At 46.5% G+C, this 25,933-nt stretch overlaps 1 protein-coding gene across 3 annotated transcripts; it reads right to left on the bottom strand.

Moving 5' to 3' along the window:
* Positions 1-680: 680 nt before the first annotated feature.
* LOC139531508 (U2 snRNP-associated SURP motif-containing protein-like) lies at positions 681-25,033 on the bottom strand. Of its 3 annotated transcripts, XM_071328007.1 has the most exons (25): positions 24,891-25,033; positions 24,006-24,104; positions 23,567-23,678; positions 21,596-21,729; positions 21,409-21,479; positions 19,252-19,343; positions 15,265-15,300; positions 15,089-15,171; positions 14,723-14,888; positions 11,887-12,098; positions 11,393-11,436; positions 7,980-8,084; positions 7,803-7,869; positions 7,399-7,565; positions 5,794-5,956; positions 5,333-5,412; positions 5,084-5,171; positions 4,605-4,745; positions 4,111-4,357; positions 3,868-3,954; positions 3,319-3,521; positions 2,894-3,004; positions 2,364-2,500; positions 1,694-1,921; positions 681-1,490 (listed from the first exon to the last, which is right to left on the bottom strand). In XM_071328007.1, exons 1-25 carry the CDS (start codon positions 24,933-24,935, stop codon positions 1,352-1,354), a joined length of 3,057 nt encoding a protein of 1,018 aa, XP_071184108.1. In that variant the 5' UTR covers positions 24,936-25,033; the 3' UTR covers positions 681-1,351. The 3 variants fall into 3 exon arrangements, with proteins under 3 accessions (XP_071184108.1, XP_071184110.1, XP_071184111.1); XM_071328009.1 differs by lacking the exon at positions 15,265-15,300; XM_071328010.1 differs by lacking the exons at positions 11,393-11,436; positions 14,723-14,888; positions 15,089-15,171; ... (5 more) ...; positions 24,006-24,104; positions 24,891-25,033 and having other exon boundaries at positions 11,887-12,021.
* Positions 25,034-25,933: the final 900 nt, after the last annotated feature.

Below are 25,933 nucleotides of genomic sequence, written 5' to 3' on the forward strand. Positions count from 1 at the left end.
GTCCGGGTTAGGGGAGGGTTTGGCCGGCAGGGATATCCTTCTCATCGCGCACTAGCGACTCCTGTGGCGCGAAGTGCACGCTGACCAGGTGTACGGTGTTTCCTCCGCCACATTGGTGTGGCTGGCTTCTGGGTTGGATGGGCATCGTGTCAAGAAGCAGTGCGGCTTGGTTGGGTTGTGTTTCGGAGGACGCATGTCTCTCGACCTTGAAAAACATTTAAATCGTTGTTTTTGCTTTTAAAGATATGCGTAGTCTAAGTTACACATCTGCTATGTTTATTTCTACAAAAGGAAGCAGTTGAGCGTGTATATTTTCAGTGTTGTCAAGTACAGCTCCTACTTCCAAACTTTCTCCCGTTTCCACCACTGCCATTACAGACTGGGCAAGAATCTTTGTCTGTTTGGGGTGTCCTCAGGCACAGAACAGCCATATGTTTAATACCAGCGCTGAACAGGTACATTAGGATTCCTGTCTGTCAGAAAATAATGACTGTTTTGCTCTATTATCTGTTGAACTTCTAACTGACCTCAAATTAATTCTGGTGTTCTCTGTAGAGGAAAAACTGCATATTTGGTTTGTGTCAAAATAGAGGAAACGGACTGAACCAGCTGGGGGTGGGGGGACTTCCAGGACTTGTCTGAAACGATTTGCGTTGCAAAGAGTTAAAGGACAAATGTAATTTTTATTAGGAATCCTTTTTATTCAAAAAGAAAAGGATATCATGGAGAAAAAAAGACTACATCATCACACTGGGGGTGTGGTCTACTACAAGGATTAACCCCATTAGGCGGTGGAAGAGTGGGCAGGACACATATCCAGATTATCATTTCTTATTATTCGGGTTAGATCCATTCTGGCAAATGTATTTAGTCCCAACATGGCAACCCAGCTGGGATCCATTTAGTCCCAAAATGGCAACCCTGCTGGATCCATTGAGTCCCAACATGGCAACACAGATAGATCCCAGAGACACCTCACCTGGCAACCCTACTGGATCCATCGAGACCCAACATGGCAACCAGGCTGGATCCATCGAGACCCAACATGGCAACAAGGCTGGATCCATCGAGACCCAACATGGCAACAAGGCTGGATCCATCGAGACTCAACATGGTAACCAGGCTGGATCCATCGAGACCCAACATGGCAACCAGGCTGGATCCATCGAGACCCAACATGGCATACCCGTTACTCCTCTTCATCATCCTCTTCTTCACAGGAACATTCAGGCAGGGAACGGAGCTGCCACTCCAGTTCATTATTTTATTTATCCATCACGGGAGAGGGGGGGGTGTATAGTGGAGGTTGGGGGGAGGGTGTATAGGGGAGAGTGAACAGGGATGTGATTTGTCAGTGTTTGCTCTTCTTCGATTTCTTGTGGGACCGATGCGGAGACCGTGATTTTGACCGTGACTTCTTAGCGGATTTCTTGGGTGTTCTGGAGCGTGATCTCCTGGAACGTTTGGGCGTGCGGGGTAACGAGGGAGACCTGGGGAGAAAGAACACAGGAGAGTTAAGGAGAACTGGAGGCCCAAGCTGTAATGGCCTTTAAGGACGTTTCTGAAAGTTATCCCACCACAAAGATAGAAGGATCAGATATTTGATTGACAAACAGTTGTTCTTCCTCTCAAAAGGTAAAAGTAGAACATCTTTAAAACATTCCTCTAGAAGTATATCTAAATGCTTCCTGACCTTTTGGGCAACTTCTTGCTGCTGGCGACGCGAGGGGAGTCTTTGTGGGAGGAGCGGGATCGTGACGACACTACGTCCTTGGAGTAGGAGCGGTCCGAGCGCTCGGAACGTTCTGACCTCTCCGAGCGGGGGGACGGAGAGCGAGCCCGTCTGCTGCTGCTCCTCGGGGGGCTGCCGGGCGAGACACTGTGACGCCGTTTCTTAGCAACCACAGGAGACAGACCACGCCTGGCAGAGATGATGAAATTGGCAGAATAATAGTTTTTTTTAGTCATACAACGACTGGCTATCGGTTTTTAATTTGAATCCCAGTGAGATATAAATCTCTGTCAAGGAAGCCCTGAACTGCCCCTCTTTTCAACGGTGCATATGAATGGTATTTAACCCTAATAGAGAGTGCTTTCCTAGGATCTGATAGGAACCCATCACATAGCTCTATCACTAAGTTTCCTCTTGCTATCCAACCATTATTTATGTCAATCTTCATTTTAGATTTGCATAGAAACGTTTTGTTTCATCTTTCTCACCTTGTATTATTTTATTTCTTAAGCACTTTGAAAGGCATTTGTTGGGAAAAAATGTGGTCTATAAATAAAGCTTGATTGATTAATAGAGCCACTAATGTCATTAAGTCTAATGAATGCATCACGAAAACTATGAGGGGTCTAACCTGTCTCTCCTGGTCGGAGTAGACTCCTCCTTCTCCTTCTTGGCGTCTTTTAAACGAGCTTCGCTTTTCTCCTTCTCCTTTTTGTCCCTCTCTTTCTCCTTCTCTTTCTCCCGTTCCAGTTTCTCCTTTTCTTTTTCCTGAAAAAAGGCGTTGTTAAGTTATATTACTGAATGGAAAGCAACATTATCCATATTTTCCTTTATTCAGCTATGATAGTACACCCAGTAACAATTGGAACTGTTCTCCAGGGAGTCCTGGGCTGTTAAATACATCAATATCTGAAGTATCCTCTAGGATATGTCCTTTAAACTTCAGGTAATATTGAGGTAAATAGCAATGACCGTAATTCATGTAATAAAGGGTGCCATAACATTGGCCAACAATAGTACAGCTCCTACAGTGCATTCGTAAAGTATTCAGACCCCTTCCTCCACATTTTGTTACGTGGAAAAAGTCAAGGGGTCTGAGTACTTTCAGAATGTACTGCATGCTCCTTCAGGAACCAAGAGGATTTGGTTCATAAGTAATACCTTGTGTAACAGTTTGTCTCTGTAGTGTTCCACCTGCTCTTGGAGACTCTGGCCAGACTTCTTGGGCCTTTTCCCAGACTCCAGCTCGTCCTGGAACTTCATCACTTTGACCTGAAGAAAACATATTATTTTAACATGTAGAAAAATACGACAGGGTCAACTTACATGGTGTGGCCACTGAACGTGTGGAGGAAACCAAACGTCTTGGTATCCTTATTATTATTTTACTATTAAATTAACAACTCCGAGCCTCATGTGAGTTGTACTTGTTTGTTTATCTCCGGCCATCTGATAATAATATTATATGCCATTTAGCAGACGCAGTAAAGCGCTTTTTTTTTTATACATATGGGTGGTCCCAGGAATTGAACCCACTATCCTAGTGCTCTACCAACTGAGCTCCAGTAAAATGCTGCCATGTTAACCTCTATCTCCCGTAGCTTGGTGCGTCTGTCCTCGTTCATCTCAGAGTGCTTGGTCTTGGTGTCCAAGTCGTCTCTGATGGGGTTGGAGTAACTGGGAGGCTCCTCTGAACGAGAACTCTTGGTGTCCTCATCGTCACTGTCGTCCTCGCCCTTCTTCTCCTCCTCTGGCTGCTCAAAGATCTCCCACTTTGAGGTGGTCACGGCTGAGGAGGGAACAGACACACAATTAAGACAAAATCATAGCTTGATAGAAATTGCCACAAAAAACAGGTTCAGGATACTTTCAAGTGGAATCCTAGCTTGGTAGAAAGCAGCCTATTCAAGTGGGATCCTAGCTTGGTAGAATGTAGCCTATTCAAGTGGGATCCTAGCTTGGTAGAAAGTAGCCTATTCAAGTGGGATCCTAGCTTGGTAGAAAGTAGCCTATTCAAGTGGAATCCTAGCTTGGTAGAAGGTAGCCTATTCAAGTGGGATCCTAGCTTGGTAGAAGGTAGCCTATTCAAGTGGGATCCTAGCTTGGTAGAAGGTAGCCTGTAGTCATGGTCTCACCCTGCGCCTCCAGCTCAGACTCGTCCACTGCTTCCCATTTTGAAGGTGCTACTTTAAAGGATGCAGCTTTGGCCGCAGCACGATCCACTAAAAGACAAGGAGGAGGTTGATTAGAAAACTGTCCTGTTGACGTTCGGGGTTAAGTCCATAGACCTCTTCCAAGGTAAGGAAACAAATATGAAGTACCCCTTTAATAATCAACGTGTCCGTATGTGGATGTGTAAAAGACAAATGGTCACTCACAGGGCAGTCCGTCTATGTCCTCCTCCGGGGCTTTGATGGGCACTCCATCCAGATCATCTAACCCCAGGGAAGCTCCGTCTAGAGGGGCGCCGGCCACCACGGCAGCCCCGTCCAGTCCTATAGGAACCCCATCCACGTCCTCCAGTGGGGCCCCATCCATGTCCTCGCCAATGGGGGCCCCGTCGATGTCCTCCACTGGCTCAGGCTGGGCCAACAGACTAGGGGCCAGGTGTTCAAACGGTGGTTTCTGTAGTGAGGAGAAGTGGAGTGGTTTAGGATTACATTCAAAACAAAAATAAGCTTCCAGAAGTTATTAGTGCTGGGTGGACGACATTACACATCACCAACATTATCAAATCGTAACATTTCCAATAGTCACACAATATTGTCAAACCATGACAACATTTTCAAATCGTAGCTAATAATAAGATTAGCAAGCATTCATTAGCAGAACCATGAGAACGAGCACAAGAGCGGGGAGTAGGCTAGCTGACCTCTACTGTGATGGGAGTGGAAGCCGTCTCCTCAGCTGACAAGTTGACTAGACCCAGGAAGACGTTCTGTAGCTTGATGAGGAAGGGATCTGGGTACACGGCCCAGTCCTCCCACGCACGGAAACACGACATCACTCGTTGCTGTTGGCCAAGAGAAAATACTACTTTAGAAAGTTGAAACGGTAAAACCATGTCCAGAAGCAAACCCTAGCCCCTAAAACCCAGCTCCTACACCCTAGCCCCTAAAACCCAGCTCCTACACCCTAGCCCCTAAAACCCAGCTCCTACACCCTAGCCTAGACCCTGTCCAGAAGCTAGCCCCTAAAACCCAGCTCCTACACCCTAGCCTCTGTCCAGAAGCAAACCCTAGCCCCTAAAACCCAGCTCCTACACCCTAGCCTAGTCCCTGTGTAGTTCTGAAAGAAAGGTGTAGGTAACATGATTAAAACTGATTGGAAAATGTATACAATTGAATATACCTTGAAGTTCTCTGATTGGAGGTGACCCTGTATCGTCTTGTATGTTGCATTGAGGTCTGAGAAGACCTGGCAGAGCTTGGCTTCAAAGCTGTGTGAGGGACAAGTTCAACATATTAACTTGTGTAGGAAAACATCTTCAATGCCAATATATACACTGCAAAGTTATGCAAACCAAAAGCAAGCAAGGTCCTTGACACCCACAGTCACATCCAAACATCACAACCACTGAACCCAAACTCAACGACTTACTATTTTCTGTAGTACGACGCGTTGGCTACTTTAGCAGATGAGTTGTACAGCACATCAGACACAAGATATAACCGTGCAATCTGAAAAACAAGGAAGGAATTATTAAAAAAAAAACATTTCAGCCAAACTGACCAGTCCTCCCTGATAGAATGGAATAACTACGATAAAAAGTACTCATTTTACGGCACATTTTACACAAGCCACTCAAGGCTCTTTCAGAAAACCAAACACCACAAGGCAAAAAGGAAGTTACAAAGAAACAAACATGGGTGAACCCAAAACAAAGTTGTGCCTACGACACGATAAAGTATCTTTATTTGCCCATTTACATGGAAATTAATTTAGGTGAGGTAATCATACAAAACAATACTATATACATGCAATAGAAAAAGGAAATTAAGAAAGATGCCTATTTAACATAGTATGTAACTGAACAGACGCTTGGTTTTCATCCTGTTTACCTTCTTGGGGAGTGGTGTCTTGAGGATGGAGAGAGACTCTGTGACACACTCTACGATCTCCTCTGCAGCCTCGGCATGACTCAGACAAAACAACATGGCCTCTGCTATGTCCCCCTTCCTAGGACTCAGTGCTCTCAACAGCTCTTCTAGCTGATCACGCTCTCTGGAGGGGGGGGGGGGGGGGGGGGATAAGTAGTTCAACATCATTTTTTATGTTTAAAGTTAGTAGCCTTGTCTGGTGCATAGAGGAGTCTATCTCCTGTTTCTGTAGTGTGAGGCAGCGTGATGTACCAGTACACCCCCTGGACAGGACACTAGTCTATCTCCTGTTTCTGTAGTGTGAGGCAGCGTGATGTACCAGTACACCCCCTGGACAGGACACTAGTCTATCTCCTGTTTCTGTACTGTGAGGCAGCTTGATGTACCAGTACATCTTCTGTTACTGTAGTGTGAGGCAGCGTGATGTACCAGTACACCCCCTGGACAGGACACTAGTCTATCTCCTGTTTCTGTAGTGTGAGGCAGCGTGATGTACCAGTACACCCCCTGGACAGGACACTAGTCTATCTCCTGTTTCTGTACTGTGAGGCAGCTTGATGTACCAGTACATCTTCTGTTACTGTAGTGTGAGGCAGCGTGATGTACCAGTACACCCCCTGGACAGGACACTAGTCTATCTCCTGTTTCTGTAGTGTGAGGCAGCGTGATGTACCAGTACACCCCCTGGACAGGACACTAGTCTATCTCCTGTTACTGTAGTGTGAGGCAGCTTGATGTACATCCCCTGGACAGGACACTAGTCTATCTCCTGTTTCTGTAGTGTGAGGTAGCACAGTACTTGATGTACCAGTACACCCCCTGGACAGGACACTAGTCTATCTCCTGTTTCTGTAGTGAGGCAGCGTGATGTACCAGTACACCCCCTGGACAGGACACTAGTCTATCTCCTGTTACTGTAGTGTGAGGCAGCATGATGTACCAGTACACCCCCTGGACAGGACACTAGTCTATCTCCTGTTTCTGTACTGTGAGGCAGCTTGATGTACCAGTACATCTTCTGTTACTGTAGTGTGAGGCAGCGTGATGTACCAGTACACCCCCTGGACAGGACACTAGTCTATCTCCTGTTACTGTAGTGTGAGGCAGCATGATGTACCAGTACACCCCCTGGACAGGACATTAGTCTATCTCAGGGTATTTAGTGTCAAGGTGCGAGTAACTTCATCCACATGCTATTGTGCACAGCACATATAAGCCTGGTACATCAAGAAATTCAAAGTTGGCCTTAGTGACCATTGAATTCTATGTGACTGACCTACTGAGTAAAGCATTTGTCATAATAAAAATTTTGCGAATCACATGACTGCAAGGCATGGCTCTATGCTTGTGGTGTGCTTGCGTACGGGGAGGGGGAAGGTGTTGTGGGAGATGATTGGTTGGTAGAATAAGCTGATTAAGCCAATGCCTATGTGCCGGGAGTTTCTCCAGGTCTTTCTGTGTTGGCTAACGAAGGCCAAGGTTGACTCGTTGCTTCATCAGATTCTTTGCGCATTTGTCCATTAGAGAATACCAATATGTTAATGACATTACAAACACAGAACATACTCTTCTTTTAAGCATCCTTTCTTCCCAGGCTCCTCCTCTTCCTCCTCTGGCTCCTCCCCCTCTTCAAAGTTGCCGTGTAGGTAGGGGTTGAGGGGAGGAGGGCGCCACAACGAGCCGTTCTTGAACATGCGGAATTCGTCCGTCCGCCATTTTGTTGGCGCTTCTCCCTGTGGGGGGTTAGGACATCATTCACATTAGACAACAAGGACATTGTTCAGGGTATCAAACAGTAGCAAGTTGAACAATGCCTCTTCTTCCTCCTTTTCAATGTGACAATTTTAAGAGGACAGACATGTTTGACCTAACCAGTCATGAGAGGACATCAGAGGTGCTAAAGAAGAAGGTAAAAAGGGGAGGATGTGATGCAGGACAAGGTGCCACGTGATTGGCTGGTCCATACTGACCTGTAGTATTGAGTAGAGTTTCCAGCGGTAGTAGACATGTGCTGGGCTCTGGTTCTCAAACAGAAACCTGACCAACAGAGGCAACACAATGACTAACAGTCAACTTGTTGATTAACAAAATACATTATGGTACATGACATGATCAAAACAGTGATCTCGGGAGACACACAAACATACCGGTACATAGGATTACTAAGCTCTCGATTCATGATCATGGCTTCGAACATGGGACCCTCACGCACCACAAACTCGATCATTCGGTGGATGAGAGAGAGCAAATTCCTAGAAGAAAAACACAGTTAAAACAAACGGATTCAGAGCAGTCGACCCTTCTTCTCCTGAGGCCCAGCCAGACTAGCAGACAGTCTGCTAGTGAGACCTAGAACAGCCTCTGGGCTACACACTATCACAACACATCCAGATGTACTAGACCGGCGTTTCTCAAACTCCATCCTGGAGACCCCCATGGGGTGCACGTTTTGGTTTTTGCTCCAGCTGATTCAAATAATCAAAGCTTGAGTTCATTACTTGAATCAGCTGTGTAGTGCTAGGACAAAAACGTGCACACCTTGGGGGTCGGCAGGACTGAGTTTGGGAAACGCTGTACTAGACAATTAAACTTGAACTATTTCTTACATTGTATTGTTTGACTACATTAACTAATCTAATGTGTAAGAATGATGGAAGAAACATCTTCCTAAATGTTTGACCTTAGCATTTCTGATATTATAAAAAATACCATAAAATCAATTTTAAAAGCCATTAAGGGTCTAAAACAAACACTAGTTATTACTTCTACTAGTTGTATAAACATGCATGAGTCTTTATGAATCAAGATAACAGGCAATGCTAACTACCATCTCCCCACAGTAAAGACTAGAAGGAAGGGAGGACAGTGAAGCTGGATAATAATACAAGTGTGATAGAGAGGTTTGAGTGACTCGTTATTGAGTGACGTATCAGCCAATACAGTGCCTGTCAAATCCACCCTGAAAACTCCTGACTGGCTGTCTGGCTGACTGGAAGAACCAAAGCAGTACAGGATTGTTGGCCTAAATAGGCTACATAACAAAAAGACCCTCTATTGGTCATAGGAATCACTAGTTAATGATGTATGGATAAATACCAATGTGTAAATGGGTGAATTAGGCCTCAGAGTGATCTAATATTGGTGCATGTTGGACAAATTAGTGGCCAACAAAAAAACAACACAGGATGTCTTTAATTTATTTGTAGACAACACAAATCACATTGACGAGATAGTATTGGAGCTGATCCTACCAATGCATGGTGGGTAAAATTCTGTATACTTTCCCAATCCATCCCATGATGCTTTCAGGTCCCTCGCTGCCGCAGACAGTTCAACTTGTTCTGCTCACCAAGGCCAATGTCAAAGGTCACTGAGACTAATGGGAGGTTTGGATTGGATGTCTGAGCTGGGGCCAGGTGTTGCTGAGCCCGTGATTGGATGACAGAGGCCAAGGGGGCGTTTCGGCGGGAGTGAGCAATAGTCAGAGGGCAGGACCGGTCACTCTAAAGAACCCAACTACTACCAGAATGGTATGGTATGTACGTCATGTGAGAGTGTATGGATATTATTAGCTTATGCATGCGAGTGGTGATATGGTGTAGTGAAAATGCTTTTGATGTCACCAAGTAATGGCATGGTGGTTCACGGACTGTATTGATGTTTGCAGGGAGAGTTGGATACATGTGTGAAGAGAAGAGCATATGGACACTGTGGTGGCAGGAAGCCAATGGTGTGCTGTAGGAATGAGCATCTTGCAGTCTGCTAGCATTAATCCTGATGGGGCTCTTTGGCTACGTCTGCTAGCATTAAACCTGATGGGGCTTTTTGGCTACGTCTGCTAGCATTAAACCTGATGGGGCTCTTTGGCTACGTCTGCTAGCATTAAACCTGATGGGGCTCTTTGGCTACGTCTGCTAGCATTAAACCTGATGGGGCTACGTCTGCTAGCATTAAACCTGATGGGGCTACGTCTGCTAGCATTAAACCTGATGGGGCTATAAGGCTACGTCTGCTAGCATTAAACCTGATGGGGCTATAAGGCTACGTCTGCTAGCATTAAACCCGATGGGGCTCTTTGGCTACGTCTGCTAGCATTAAACCTGATGGGGCTATAAGGCTACGTCTGATAGCATTAAACCCGACGCGGCTATAAGGCTACGTCTGCTAGCATTAAACCCGACGGGGCTATAAGGCTACGTCTGATAGCATTAAACCCGATGCGGCTATAAGGCTACGTCTGCTAGCATTAAACCTGATGGGGCTCTTTGGCTACGTCTGCTAGCATTAAACCTGATGGAGCTCTTTGGCAACGTCTGCTAGCATTAAACCTGATGGGGCTCTTTGGCTACGTCTGCTAGCATTAAACCTGATGGAACTATAAGGCTACATCTGCTAGCATTAAACCTGATGGAACTATAAGGCTACGTCTGCTAGCATTAAAGCTGATGGGGCTATAAGGCTACGTCTGCTAGCATTAAAGCTGATGGGGCTATAAGGCTACGTCTGCTAGCATGAACTTTCCAATTTGTAAGTCGCTCTGGATAAGAGCGTCAGCTAAATGACTTAAATGTAAAAATGTAAATGTAATTAAACCTGATGGGGCTATAAGGCTACGTCTGCTAGCATTAAACCTGATGGGGCTCTTTGGCTACGTCTGCTAGCATTAAACCTGATGGGGCTATAAGGCTACGTCTGCTAGCATTAAACCTGATGGAACTATAAGGCTACGTCTGCTAGCATTAAACCTGATGGGGCTCTTTGGCTACGTCTGCTAGCATTAAACCTGATGGGGCTATAAGGCTACGTCTGCTAGCATTAAAACTGATGGAGCTATAAGGCTACGTCTGCTAGCATTAAACCTGATGGGGCTATAAGGCTACGTCTGCTAGCATTAAACCTGATGGAACTATAAGGCTACGTCTGCTAGCATTAAACCTGATGGGGCTCTTTGGCTACGTCTGCTAGCATTAAACCTGATGGGGCTCTTTGGCTACGTCTGCTAGCATTAAACCTGATGGGGCTCTTTGGCTACGTCTGCTAGCATTAAACCTGATGGAACTATAAGGCTACGTCTGCTAGCATTAAACCTGATGGGGCTCTTTGGCTATGTCTGCTAGCATTAAAGCTGATGGGACTATAAGGCTACGTCTGCTAGCATTAAACCTGATGGGGCTCTTTGGCTACGTCTGCTAGCATTAAACCTGATGGAACTATAAGGCTACGTCTGCTAGCATTAAACCTGATGGGGGTCTTTGGCTATGTCTGCTAGCATTAAAGCTGATGGGACTATAAGGCTACGTCTGCTAGCATTAAAGCTGATGGGACTATAAGGCTACGTCTGCTAGCATTAAACCTGATGGAACTATAAGGCTACGTCTGCTAGCATTAAACCTCATGGGGTCATAAGCCTACTTGTGCTTGCCTCAACCATTGCTCACCCATACTGAACGACCCCCGTAGCGTGCAGAGATCTAATTGATCAAACTTTAAAATGTGGGTTTATTCATTATGGGTTGTTTTTATTCGTTTTTACACCAATTAAAAAAATAAAAACATGTACCTTTCTGTTGGGATAACCACTTTGACTATGGCTTGGGACAGAGTCTGTATATGAAGTCACATCAGATAATAAACATAGAATATGTGAGTATTATTAAAAAGGCAACAGGTGAAAAATATAAATATAAAATGCATTATAAACTGCATCATATGAAAAACAACTTTCCTTTACTGTTGTCAATTTTATGTATACAGTTCTTAAAATTCCCACACAACTTACCACTGCTTTTCTATTTAGACTAAACACACACCTCTCTATACAGCCATTGTTCCTGAACTGTCATCTTAAAATGACTTTCCTTCTAGCCCAGCTAGGAAAACACCTCAATAAAAGTAGACATTTTAAAATGGAACAAACCTATGACTAGTAGACGATATGCCCCAAAACGTCACTGGCTGCCCAACGGCCTAAGTAGACCTACGTCTACCAAAATACTTCTAAAACACTGGTACAACAGGCCTAATACAGCAACATCCCAGACCACGGTGAATTACCTTGTCGAATTCCTCCTTGTTCTTGGGCGGAGGGAGCAAGGTGACGTTGGGGTTCTTCAGCCTCTCGCGGGTCTGCGCGTTGAAGGGCAGGCCCGAGGGGGGCGGAGGGAGGGTGTTCTCCACCATGGACGGGGGGATGTAGATTGGGTGAGGTGGGATGGGTACACCTTTACCCCAGCCCAGCTTCATCTCAAAGTTCATCATCATCTTCCCTGGAAGCAGCACAAAATATTCTCTTAAAAATAAAAAAACACTAGCAGCCTATTTTACCTTCCATCACAGCTGATCTTACTAGCAATTCTACTGAATCAGCTGATGTTCCCAATATGCTAGGAATGCCAATGTGTCATGGTCATGTTGTATGATGCAATGAACCACTTCACAAAATAACCATTATTATCACTGGTATTGACAACGGAAGGCTGCTGATCCCATGCATCATATGTCCTACCGTTCTGGCCTTGAGCAAGACACTTAACCCCCCCCCCAAAGTAAAACACTGCACTGATAAATCTGATCCGTCAACCCTCCATCTGGAGAGCTACTGGGTGTGCAGGCTTTTGATCCAACCCTGCTCAAACACAGAGTCAGCTTATCAAGGTCCTGTTGAGCAGCTGATTTATATATATATATATTTTTTTTTTTACAATGTGGTGTGTTCGAGCAGGGCTGGAGTCACGCCCGGTAGGTCTCCTGGACTCTCCAGGAGGAGGGTTGGCCACCCTGCACGCCCGGTAGCTCTCCTGGACTCTCCAGGAGGAGGGTTGGCCACCCTGCACGCCCGGTACCTCTCCTGGACTCTCCAGGAGGAGGGTTGGCCACCCTGCACGCCCGGTAGCTCTCCTGGACTCTCCAGGAGGAGGGTTGGCCACCCTGCACGCCCGGTACCTCTCCTGGACTCTCCAGGAGGAGGGTTGGCCACCCTGCAACATTGCAATTACCACCAAATACATTGTCCTTATAAAAATAATAAAGGTGGGTGAAGTGTTTAACAAAGATTTTAATCTATTTGTAAGGTTAAAATATTCAGTGGTCAAGGGAGATCATGACAGCATAGGAGTTAATTGTCAATTAGGCTATTCTAAGAATGTTTTTTTTTTTTTTTGTCAGAATTACATTGCCAGGATTGAAAAGAGTAGAATCCTAGCCAATTATGATCGCTTGAGAGACGGTTCTACAACCGGAGTATGCAGCATTTGTTTCGTCAACGGCGCACCCGTATCAACTGCGTGTTGGCCATCTGTTATTTTAGGACATGGGACATGACATTAATGCATGCTAATAGCTAAATAGTTAACTAGCCAGATAGACAATTCTAAATACATTGTGTAGTTTGGCAGGTTATCTAGTGAGTCTGTTGTGTATCATCATTTGAAATAAATAATTTATCTGCTGCACAATGCCTCTCTCTCCTCTAGCTACGGGCCCACAGGCACACACGCAGGTGATGCACACAGCATGACTTTTCAAGGATTTTCATTGCTGACCAAAAACGTGCTATGACTGGGCAAATAACTCGCTAGCAATTATTATCAACAAATGGGCTTTGATCTCAAAAACGCATCTTGCGACTGCATGATTGAAAGACAGCTCATGCCTGTCAATGCAGGCCTACAATCGTTATACTGTGATGCACTCTGCAGCGATTGGGAGGACAGTGAGCAAAATGTTGCATCAAGAGGACGTTTTGATCCAATTATGATCAGAGTAGCCTAATTATTTGATAGTGATTTTTGCATGATTTGTTTTACTTGTCCGACTGGACAAATTTAAATCTATAATCTGCTTGTCCAACAAATGTTTTTACTTGCCCCCGGGCAAGCGTTAATGTTGAGCCCAGACAATGTTTTTGATCCATTATCAGTTCTCATATCATAACCATTAAACTCTAACTGTTTTAATGTCACCATTGGCCACATGGTGAAATTCCTGAGCGGTTTCCTTCCTCTCCGGCAACTGAGTTAGGAAGGACACCTGTATTGATGGGTGTATTGATACACCATCCAAACCCTAATTAATAACTTCACCATGCTCAAAGGGATATTCAGTGTCATTATTAATAAATAATATATATATAATTTTTACACGTCTACCAATCAGTGCCCTTCTTTACAAGGCATTGGAAAACGTCTCTAGTCTTTGTGGTTGAAGCGTGATTGAAATGCATTACTCGATTGAGGGACCTTACAGATAATTGTATGTTTGGGTTACAGAGATGGGGTAGTCATTGCAACTTACTATGTGATTTGTTAAGTACATTTTCACTCCCAAGACTTATTTAGGTTTGCCTTAACAAAGGGATTGAATACGTATTGACTCAAGATATTTCATCTATTCATTTTTAAATAACTTATAAAAATTTATAAAAACATAATTCCACATTGACATTATGGGGTATTTGTGTGTAGTGACACAAAACCTTAATTTAGTCCATTTTATATTCAGGCTGTAAAACAACAAAAAATGGGAAAAGTCAAGGGGTGTGAATAGTTTCTAAAGGCAGTACGTGTGATACCTGCTGGTGTACTCTACAACTCCCATGTCCCACAATGCAAAAGGAAAGCCCAGGAAGCAGAACCGTTATTTGATGTAAGTGAAGTTGCATTGTGATGGGTGGGTCAGTGGTGTGATGCATTGTGATGGGTGGGGTCAATGGTGTGATGCATTGTGATGGGTGGGGGTCAGTGGTGTGATGCATTGTGATGGGTGGGTCAGTGGTGTGATGCATTGTGATGGGTGGGTCAGTGGTGTGATGCATTGTGATGGGTGGGGGTCAGTGGTGTGATGCATTGTGATGGGTGGGTCAGTGGTGTGATGATAACTAAAGCTTTAATACCGTTGAGGTTCTTCAGAGCTCTCTCCGCATCCCTCCGGTTCATAAAGGCCACAAAGCCACAGTTCCTCTCCCTGGCCCTCTCCTCGTCCGTCCGCGGCCACATGATCTTCACGCTGGCTAGAGGGCCGTAACGCCCAAACTCCTGACACAGCATCTCCTCGTTCATCTATACAGCAACCAGAAGAACAGAGATGGGGGAGGGCAGGGAGGGAGGGACTTTTTGTTATTGGTGTCATTTTACATTGGAATATCCTCAGTAATACAATATATCAGTAGCAATTCAGTTACTAATATATGCAATTAGGAATATAATACATTCATACAACACATTTATAAAGCAATTTCTAAACCACAAAAAAGGTTTACCTGTGGGTTGATGTTTCCGAGATATAAGTTAGTCGTAGAGGGGTCTCCAACGTCATGGGAACCAGGTGCAGAGTCATCCAGAACTGCAGAGAGAGCAGAGAAGTCTTTATATAATATATAAACTTAGTGAGACGTAGATATTAAAAGCAAGCCACTGTATTAAGTTATCAAATTACCACTGGACGGACGGTTTCTTCTTGAAGAACCATCCACTAAAAAAAGCAGAAAAGCAGGATAAATGTTGTTTCCCAGCGAAGTGGAAACGGGCTGGGTGGAGGACGGAGGCAGTCAGTAGGAGGAGGGGGGACAGTCAGTAGGAGGAGGGGGGACAGTCAGTAGGAGGAGGAGGGACAGTCAGTCGGAGGAGGAGGGACAGTCAGTCGGAGGAGGAGGGACAGTCAGTAGGAGGAGGGGGGACAGTCAGTAGGAGGAGGGAGGACAGTCAGTAGGAGGAGGGAGGACAGTCAGTAGGAGGAGGGAGGACAGTCAGTAGGAGGAGGGGGGACAGTCAGTAGGAGGAGGGGGGACAGTCGGTAGGAGGAGGGGGGACAGTCGGTAGGAGGAGGGGGGACAGTCGGTAGGAGGAGGGAGGACAGTCGGTATGAGGAGGGAGGACAGTCGGTATGAGGAGGGAGGACAGTCGGTATGAGGAGGGAGGACAGTCGGTATGAGGAGGGAGGACAGTCGGTATGAGGAGGGAGGACAGTCGGTATGAGGAGGGAGGACAGTCGGTATGAGGAGGGAGGACAGTCGGTATGAGGAGGGAGGACAGTCGGTATGAGGAGGGAGGACAGTCGGTATGAGGAGGAGGAGTGGGGGGTACAGTCGGTATGAGGAGGAGGAGTGGGGGGTACAGTCGGTATGAGGAGGAGGAGTGGGGACAGTCGGTATGAGGAGGAGGAGTGGGGACAGTCGGTATGAGGAGGAGGAGTGGGGACAGTCGGTATGAGCAGGAGGAGGGGGACAGTCGGTATGAGGAGGAGTGGGGACAGTCGGTATGAGGAGGAGGAGTGGGGACAGTCGGTATGAGGAGGAGGAGTGGGGACAGTCGGTATGAGGAGGAGGAGTGGGGACAGTCGGTATGAGGAGGAGGAGTGGGGACAGTCGGTATGAGGAGGAGGAGGAAGGAACAGTCGGTATGAGGAGGAGGAGTGGGGACAGTCGGTATGAGGAGGAGGAGTGGGGACAGTCGGTATGAGGAGGAGGAGTGGGGACAGTCGGTATGAGGAGGAGGAGTGGGGACAGTCAGGAGGAGGAGGAAGGAACAGTCAGGAGGAGGAGGAGTGGGACAGTCGGTATGAGGAGGAGGAGGGGGACAGTCGGTATGAGGAGGAGGAGGGGGACAGTCGGTATGAGGAGGAGGAGGGGGAACAGTCGGTATGAGGAGGAGGAGTGGGGACAGTCGGTATGAGGAGGAGGAGGGGGGACAGTCGGTATGAGGAGGAGGAGGGGGGACAGTCGGTATGAGGAGGAGGAGGGGGGACAGTCGGTATGAGGAGGAGGAGGGGGGACAGTCGGTATGAGGAGGAGGAGTGGGGACAGTCGGTATGAGGAGGAGGGAGGACAGTCGGTATGAGGAGGGAGGACAGTCGGTATGAGGAGGGGGGACAGTCGGTATGAGGAGGGGGGACAGTCGGTATGAGGAGGGGGGACAGTCGGTATGAGGAGGGGGGACAGTCGGTATGAGGAGGGGGGACAGTCGGTATGAGGAGGGGGGACAGTCGGTATGAGGAGGGGGGACAGTCGGTATGAGGAGGGGGGACAGTCGGTATGAGGAGGGGGGACAGTCGGTATGAGGAGGGGGGACAGTCGGTATGAGGAGGGGGGACAGTCGGTATGAGGAGGGGGGACAGTCGGTATGAGGAGGGGGGACAGTCGGTATGAGGAGGGGGGACAGTCGGTATGAGGAGGGGGGACAGTCGGTATGAGGAGGGGGGACAGTCGGTATGAGGAGGGGGGACAGTCGGTATGAGGGGGGACAGTCGGTATGAGGAGGGGGGACAGTCGGTATGAGGAGGGGGGACAGTCGGTATGAGGAGGGGGGACAGTCGGTATGAGGAGGGGGGACAGTCGGTATGAGGAGGGGGGACAGTCGGTATGAGGAGGGGGGACAGTCGGTATGAGGAGGGGGGGACAGTCGGTATGAGGAGGGGGGGACAGTCGGTATGAGGAGGGGGGGGACAGTCGGTATGAGGAGGGGGAGACAGTCGGTATGAGGAGGGGGAGACAGTCGGTATGAGGAGGGGGGGACAGTCGGTATGAGGAGGGGGGGACAGTCGGTATGAGGAGGGGGGGACAGTCGGTATGAGGAGGGGGGGACAGTCGGTATGAGGAGGGGGGGCACAGTCGGTATGAGGAGGGGGGGGACAGTCGGTATGAGGAGGGGGGACAGTCGGTATGAGGAGGGGGGACAGTCGGTATGAGGAGGGGGGGACAGTCGGTATGAGGAGGGGGGGACAGTCGGTATGAGGAGGGGGGGACAGTCGGTATGAGGAGGGGGGGACAGTCGGTATGAGGAGGGGGGGCAGTCGGTATGAGGAGGGGGGGACAGTCGGTATGAGGAGGGGGGGACAGTCGGTATGAGGAGGGGGGGACAGTCGGTATGAGGAGGGGGGGACAGTCGGTATGAGGAGGGGGGGACAGTCGGTATGAGGAGGGGGGGACAGTCGGTATGAGGAGGGGGGGGACAATCGGTATGAGGAGGGGGGGACAGTCGGTATGAGGAGGGGGGACAGTCGGTATGAGGAGGGGGGACAGTCGGTATGAGGAGGGGGGACAGTCGGTATGAGGAGGGGGGACAGTCGGTATGAGGAGGGGGGACAGTCGGTATGAGGAGGGGGGACAGTCGGTATGAGGAGGGGGGACAGTCGGTATGAGGAGGGGGGACAGTCGGTATGAGGAGGGGGGACAGTCGGTATGTGGAGGGGGGGACAGTCGGTATGAGGAGGGGGGGACAGTCGGTATGAGGAGGGGGGGACAGTCGGTATGAGGAGGGGGGGGACAGTCGGTATGAGGAGGGGGAGACAGTCGGTATGAGGAGGGGGAGACAGTCGGTATGAGGAGGGGGAGACAGTCGGTATGAGGAGGGGGGGACAGTCGGTATGAGGAGGGGGGGACAGTCGGTATGAGGAGGGGGGGACAGTCGGTATGAGGAGGGGGGGACAGTCGGTATGAGGAGGGGGGGCACAGTCGGTATGAGGAGGGGGGGCACAGTCGGTATGAGGAGGGGGGGCACAGTCGGTATGAGGAGGGGGGGGACAGTCGGTATGAGGAGGGGGGACAGTCGGTATGAGGAGGGACAGTCGGTATGAGGAGGGGGGGGGCAGTCGGTATGAGGAGGGGGGGCAGTCGGTATGAGGAGGGGGGGACAGTCGGTATGAGGAGGGGGGGACAGTCGGTATGAGGAGGGGGGGACAGTCGGTATGAGGAGGGGGGGACAGTCGGTATGAGGAGGGGGGGACAGTCGGTATGAGGAGGGGGGGACAGTCGGTATGAGGAGGGGGGGACAGTCGGTATGAGGGGGGGACAGTCGGTATGAGGAGGGGGGGACAATCGGTATGAGGAGGGGGGGACAAACGGTATGAGGAGGGGGGGACAAACGGTATGAGGAGGGGGGGACAGTCGGTATGAGGAGGGGGGACAGTCGGTATGAGGAGGGGGGACAGTCGGTATGAGGAGGAGGAGGGCAGTCAGTATGAGGGAGAGTACGGGGGGGTTCAAGACAGTCAGTAAGGGGGGGTTCAAGACAGTCAGTACGGGGGGGTTCAAGACAGTCAGTACGGGGGGGTTCAAGACAGTCAGTACGGGGGGGTTCAAGACAGTCAGTACGGGGGGGTTCAAGACAGTCAGTACGGGGGGTTCAAGACAGTCAGTACGGGGGGTTCAAGACAGTCAGTACGGGGGGTTCAAGACAGTCAGTACGGGGGGTTCAAAACAGTCAGTATGGGGGGCAGTCAGTGAGGGGGAGGTTCTAGGTAGTCAGCCAAAGGGTCTGAGAGGCAGGGGCCAGTCAGCCAAAGGGTCTTTATGTATTTTAGATAGTTTAGCGGTTTCCTAGCCTGAAATCTTAACTGATATGCTCTGTTTGACCATTGAAACAGAGCAAATGAGTTTGGACTCCAGCCTAACCTTACCCTGTCAGTAGTCAAACAGCAGACACTTACTTGAGGAGCGTTTTCCCTCCATCCCAGAGAGAGGTTCGAATCGACTGACTCTGCCTTTTATCTTGTGTCTTTCATCCCTCTCCTCCTGTATTCTGGGAGATACAGACGGAGAATATGATGTTATGCAATCCAACGCAATAAACAAGTACAGTCGTGGCCAAAAGTTTTGAGAATGACACAAATATAAATTTCCACAAAGTTTGCTGCTTCAGTGTCTTTAGATATTTTTTTCAGATGTTACTATGGAATACTGAAGTATAATTACAAGCATTTCATAAGTGTCAAAGGCTTTTATTGACAATTACATAAAATTAATGCAAAGAGTCAATATTTGCAGTGTTGACCCTTCTTTTTCAAGACCTCTGCAATCCGCCCTGGCATGCTGTCAATTAACTTCTGGGCCACATCCTGACTGATGGCAGCCCATTCTTGCATAATCAATGCTTGGAGTTTGTCAGAATTTGTAGGTTTTTGTTTGTCCAACCGCCTCTTGAGGATTGACCACAAGTTCTCAATGGGATTAAGGTCTGGTGAGTTTCCTGGCCATGGACCCAAATTATTGATGTTATGTTCCCCGAGCCACTTAGTTATCACTTTTGCCTTATGGCAAGGTGCTCCATCATGCTGGAAAAGGCATTGTTCGTCACCAAACTGTTCCTGGATGGTTGGGAGAAGTTGCTCTCGGAGGATGTGTTGGTACCATTCTTTATTCATGGCTGTGTTCTTAGGCAAAATTGTGAGTGAGCCCACTCCCTTGGCTGAGAAGCAACCCCACACATGAATGGTCTCAAAATGCTTTACTGTTGGCATGACACAGGACTGATGGTAGCGCTCACCTTGTTTTCTCCGGACAAGCTTTTTTCCGGATGCCCCAAACAATCGGAAAGGGGATTCATCAGAGAAAATGACTTTACCCCAGTCCTCAGCAGTCCAATCCCTGTACCTTTTGCAGAATATCAGTCTGTCCCTGATGTTTTTCCTGGAGAGAAGTGGCTTCTTTGCTGCCCTTCTTGACACCAGGCCATCCTCCAAAAGTCTACGCCTCACTGTGCATGCAGATGCACTCACACCTGCCTGCTGCCATTCCTGAGCAAGCTCTGTACTGGTGGTGCCCCGATCCCGCAGCTGAATCAACTTTAGGAGACGGTCCTGGCGCTTGCTGGACTTTCTTGGGGGCCCTGAAGCCTTCTTCACAACAATTGAACCGCTCTCCTAGAAGTTCTTGATGATCCGATAAATGGTTGATTTAGGTTCAATCTAACTGGCAGCAATATCCTTGCCTGTGAAGCCCTTTTTGTGCAAAGCAATGACGACGACATGTGTTTCCTTGCAGGTAACCATGACTGACAGAGGAAGAACAATGATTCCAAGCACTACCCTCCATTTGAAGCTTCCAGTCTGTTATTCGAATTCAATCAACATGACAGAGTGATCTCCAGCCTTGTCCTCGCCAAAACTCACACCTGTTTTAACGAGAGAATCACTGACATGATGTCAGCTGGTCCTTTTGTGGCAGGGCTGAAATGCAGTGGAGATGTTTTTGAGGGATTCAGTTCATTTGCATGGCAAAGAGGGACTTTGCAATTAATTGCAATTCATCTGATCACTCTTCATAACATTCTGGAGTATATGTCATCATACAAACTGAGGCAGCAGACTTTGTGAAAATTAATATATGTGTCATTCTCAAAACTTTTGGCCACGACTGTACATTGTGACGACCCTCCCACTCTCTCTGCCGAATTCTTTCTCTTTGCTCGTTTTCCTTAATAGGATGTCGGTGGGCGGAGCCAGGAGGGTCATCAGCAACATGGGTAACACCTGGGCTTGGGTGTGTCCCAGGATAAATACACCTCTTCCCCATTCATTGAGGAGACTCTCTCCATGCAGACACACTGATAGATTTTGGTTGTAGCATTTTTGTGGCTGTTTTGTTTGTTTGCTTTGGCACCTTTCAACACCCCTTCATTATCACATGTATACACGCAACCACTCACTTACACTACTGATTACTGACACGATTGTTAAATGTATTTAGTTTACTTTAGTTAATAAATATATTTTGTTATTCCTTATCTCCACATTGTCTCCCTTTTTGTTAGGAACTTCGAGCCGGTTGGTGACAACACGGAGCTAAAGGGATGTGAAATCGCTTACTGTTTCAGTTCTTCCTTAAAGAGCTCTAAGTTGCTTTTCTTCTTTTCCTTTTCAGTTGTTTTCTTCAGTGTCTGAAAAGTAAAAAAAAACGTGTTTTTTTCTTGATTTTTGACGAAGCCATTAAAATAACTACCTATTTGGTTAGTCGAACAACAGTCAAATAAATGCTTGTTGCAATAATACATACGTGTTTTTTATCTAATGTTAAAAACTGTGGAGGGGTTTCCAAAGGCAGGAAGCTGCCTTTCGGTGGTGCTGCTGTTTCGAAGCGAGACTTGGGTTTATACAGCTTGCCCTTCTTGTCATCGGAAGCAGCCTCCTCTGTAGGAAAAAGCATACAGTATGTCAACACGAGATAGTCTAGTTTTTTACTAGAATGTACAATACAATAGTTCACAACTGTATTTATCCAATACACAGAGACAATGGAAAATGGTAATTTGACTCCCCAACATACAGTTGAAGTCGTGAGTTTACATACACTTATGTGAGTCATTAAAACTCGTTTTTCACCCACTCCACAAATTTCTGGTAACAAACTATAGTTTTGACAAGTCGGTTAGGACAACGTTGTGCATGACACAAGTCATTTATCCAACAATTGTTTACAAACAGGTTATTTCACTTATAATTCACTGTATCACAATTCCAGTGGATCAGAAGTTGACATACACTAAGTTGACTGTGCCTTTAAACAGCTTGGGAAATTCCATAAAATTATTTCATGGCATTAGAAGCTTCTGATTGGCTATCTGACATCATTTGAGTCAATTGGAGGTGTACCTGTGGATGTATTTCAAGGCCTACCTTCAAACTCAGTGCCTCTTTGCTTGACATCATGGGAAAATCAAAAGATATCAGCCAAGACCTCAGAAAAAAATTGTTGACCTCCACAGGTCTGGTTCATCCTTGGGAGCAATTTCCAAACCCCTGAAGGTACCACGTTCATCTGTACAAACAATAGTACGCAAGTATAAACACCATGGGACCACACAGCCGTCATACCGCTCAGGAAGGAGACGCGTTCTGTCTCCTAGAGATGAACGTACTTTGGATGCGAAAAGTGCAAATCAATCCCTGAACAGCAAAGCACCCTGTGAAGATGCTGGAGGAAACAGGTACAAACGTATCTATATCCACAGTAAAACAAGTCATATGTCAACATAACCTGAAAGGCCGCTCAGCAAGGAAGAAGCCACTGCTCCAAAACCGTCATAAAAAAGCCAGACTACGGTTTGCAACTGCACATGGGGACAAAGATCGTACATTTTGGAGAAGTGTCCTCTGGTCTGATGAAACAAAAATAGAACTGTTTGGCCATAATGACCATCGTTATGTTTGAAGGAAAAAGGGGGATGCTTGCAAGCTGAAGAACACCATCCCAACCGTGAAGCATGGGGGTGGCAGCATCATGTTGTGGGGGTGCTTTGCTGCAGGAGGGACTGGTGCACTTCACAAATTAAATGGCATCATGAGGAAGGACAATATATCCACATAATTTAAGCAACATCTCAAGACATCAGTAAGGAAGTTAAAGCTTGCTCGCAAATGGGTCTTCCAAATGGACAATGACCCCAAGCATACTTCCAAAGGTCTGGCAAAATGGCTTAAAGACAACAAAGTCAAGGTATTGGAGTGGCCTTCACAAAGCCCTGACCTCAATCCTATAGAAAATGTGTGGGCAGAACTGAAAAAGCGTGTGCGAGCAAGGAGGCCTACAAACCTGACTCAGCTACACCAGCTCTGTCAGGAGAAATGGGCCAAAATTCACCCAACTTATTGAGGGAAGCTTGTGGAAAACTACCCAAAACGTTTGACCCAAGTTAAACAATTTAAAGGCAATGCTACCAAATACTAATTGAGTGTATGTAAACTTCTGACCCACTGGGAATGCGATGAAAGAAAATAAAAGCTGAAATAAATAATTCTCTCTACTATTCTTCTGACATTTCCCATTCGTAAAATAAAGTGGTGATCCTAACTGACCTAAGACAGGGAATTTTTACTAGGAATAAATGTCAGGAATTGTGAAAATCTGAGTTTTAATGTATTTGGCTCAGGTGTATGTAAACTTCCGACTTCAACTGTATCTACACATTTAATATTTAGCTAAAAATATCCCTGATAGTTTTGTGCGGTTTGAGTTGGTTCTTCTTACCTTTAGTTGCATTAGCAATGCCTCCCCGGACAAAGGCCTTGACCTTGCCCTCTCCTCCCTCGAACGCAGCCAGGAACTCTTCATAGATCTCTGCAGCTGCACGCTCATCCTCCTGCCAAGGACCAGACCATCAACATCTCTCACAGGCCATCTCACAATACCAGAGCACTTGTCCAATAATAAATACGTATTATACTTTCTGCTGCAAAAACGTTTCCTACCGTTTGCTCTAATAAACACGCCACTGATTCAACAAACCAATTTAAACACAAACAGCTAATGCTACATGAATCCACTTTGGAATGATCAAGTTTATAGAAAATGCAAGGTGCATTAGGATGCTGCCCAAAACAAACACGTGGGCATATCCAGATTTCAATTTGATCCCTTGTGTGGGTCACAACTTGTAACATGAAATACATTTGACACTTCTATTTACCTTCTTTTTGATTTCCTCTTGTTCCTTCTTGCTTAGGGTCCTCTTGGGCACGACCGTTTTGCCAATGCTGAAGGACTTCAACTTGCTCTCTAGTAGCGCCTACAAATGTAAATAAAAGACAACTTCGATAGCTAAAGAGTTGAATACACTCACATGTCTCATTACAATAACAGTTAAGAGATCACTCATTTGTGCGTTTTCCTTGAGGTTGCTTGATATTCTTCCATGCATTAGTTAGCACGCTGACCTGACAGACAACGTTGTGAAACAGCCACCTTACAGTATGCTAACTGGTGAAATGACAGGTTGTTGCTAGCTAGCTGCTACCTAACAGCCAACTGGCTATTTACTAATACTGTGGATAGTATTGTGTTGTTGAATTGGAATGATCGAAATGTTGAGTTTGTCAGAAGCTTAGCTAACTACGGTAGTTATCACAGCCTGTCAGGAGGCCTACGGCGGGTATAATGATTTTTGTCCACCAGCTACAGCTTCACAACGGCAAAGGACTAGTGGAGGCTATTGTTAGCTAGCCCGTATTTATTTATTCACCACGCTGGTGCAACAACCAAAACCAAGCACCAACTCACAGCAACTAGCTAAATGGAGCCAAATGCTACAATAGTAATCAGCTAACTATGTAAACACATGGCGAATCAGTCCAATGTTTGAAAACAGGAAAAATACCGGTGTATCAGGCCCTTACAGTAGCTAGCTAGCTAGCGTTAATAAGCTAAGTGGTCTTTTCGTACACAAACGCTCCTTATAATTAGGAACACGTATGGCAACAGCTGCACAACGTTTATAACCACACAAACTACAATAAACAGTTCGTATAGAGTTGAATTGCCAATGCATCAAGTAAATGTCGATTAATAAATTCACCTTTGCGCTAGATTTCTGCGAACCACCTGGCGTTCGGTCCGCCATCTTGGTTGTGCTAACTTTAATCAATTACCGATTTTGGGATACGTTTTTTTACCTAGTCCAAAATAGTCGAATAAAGAAAAATCGATGACTGTTTGCATAGCTTAGTAGTTGTTTGAATGGCCTACTACCTAAATGGTGGCCTTGCAATAATAGGCTTCTGGATAAAAAACAACTAGAACTATTAATTAATCAGCCAACTATAAATCACAGTCGTGATATATTTTTTGTGGGGTTGGTGCCTACTCCATATTTAAATTCAGTGGTGTAAAGTACTTCAGTATATTTTAGAAATTACAATTATTTTTGATACTTAAGTATAATTAAAACCCAACACTTTTAGACTTTTACTCAAGTAGTATTTTACTGGGTGACTTTCACTTTTACTTTAGTAATTTTCTATTAAGGTATCTTTACCTTTACTCAAGTATGACAATTGGGTATTTTATTCACCACTGTTTAATAAATTGCATTACCCAACTTGTTCTATTGATGACCTGTTGACACATGGCTTTTCAAGCCAAATTCACACATTCAGACAACCTGAAAACATGTATTTGAGAAGCGATGCTTCATTTGCGCCACCAGATGGAGCCATTTATAGCCAAACCTCTCTGTGTGTGCGTTTGTGTGTGTGTGTGTGTGTGTGTGTGTGTGTGTGTGTGTGTGTGTGTGTGTGTGTGTGTGTGTGTGTGTGTGTGTGTGTGCGTGCGTGCGTGTGCGTGCGCACGTGTACATTTACATGTTAAAATATCTCAAATTTGACCAACTTTTATCTAGGGGTTTAGTGTTGTGAGAATTAGAGTTAGAATTAGAATTGCATTAAAGATTAGGGTTTGGAGCTAGGGTTAGTTTTAGGGTTAGGAGCTAGGGTTAGGAGCTAGGGTTAGGTTTAGGTTTAGGTTTAGGGTTAGGAGCTAGGGTTAAGTTTAGGGTTAGGGTTAAAGTTAAGGTTTAAAAAAACAATAACAGATCAGAGGCAGTAGGGATGACCAGGGATG

Source organism: Salvelinus alpinus, chromosome 10 (assembly GCF_045679555.1).
Source record: "Salvelinus alpinus chromosome 10, SLU_Salpinus.1, whole genome shotgun sequence".
Classification (NCBI taxonomy): Eukaryota; Metazoa; Chordata; class Actinopteri; order Salmoniformes; family Salmonidae; genus Salvelinus; species Salvelinus alpinus.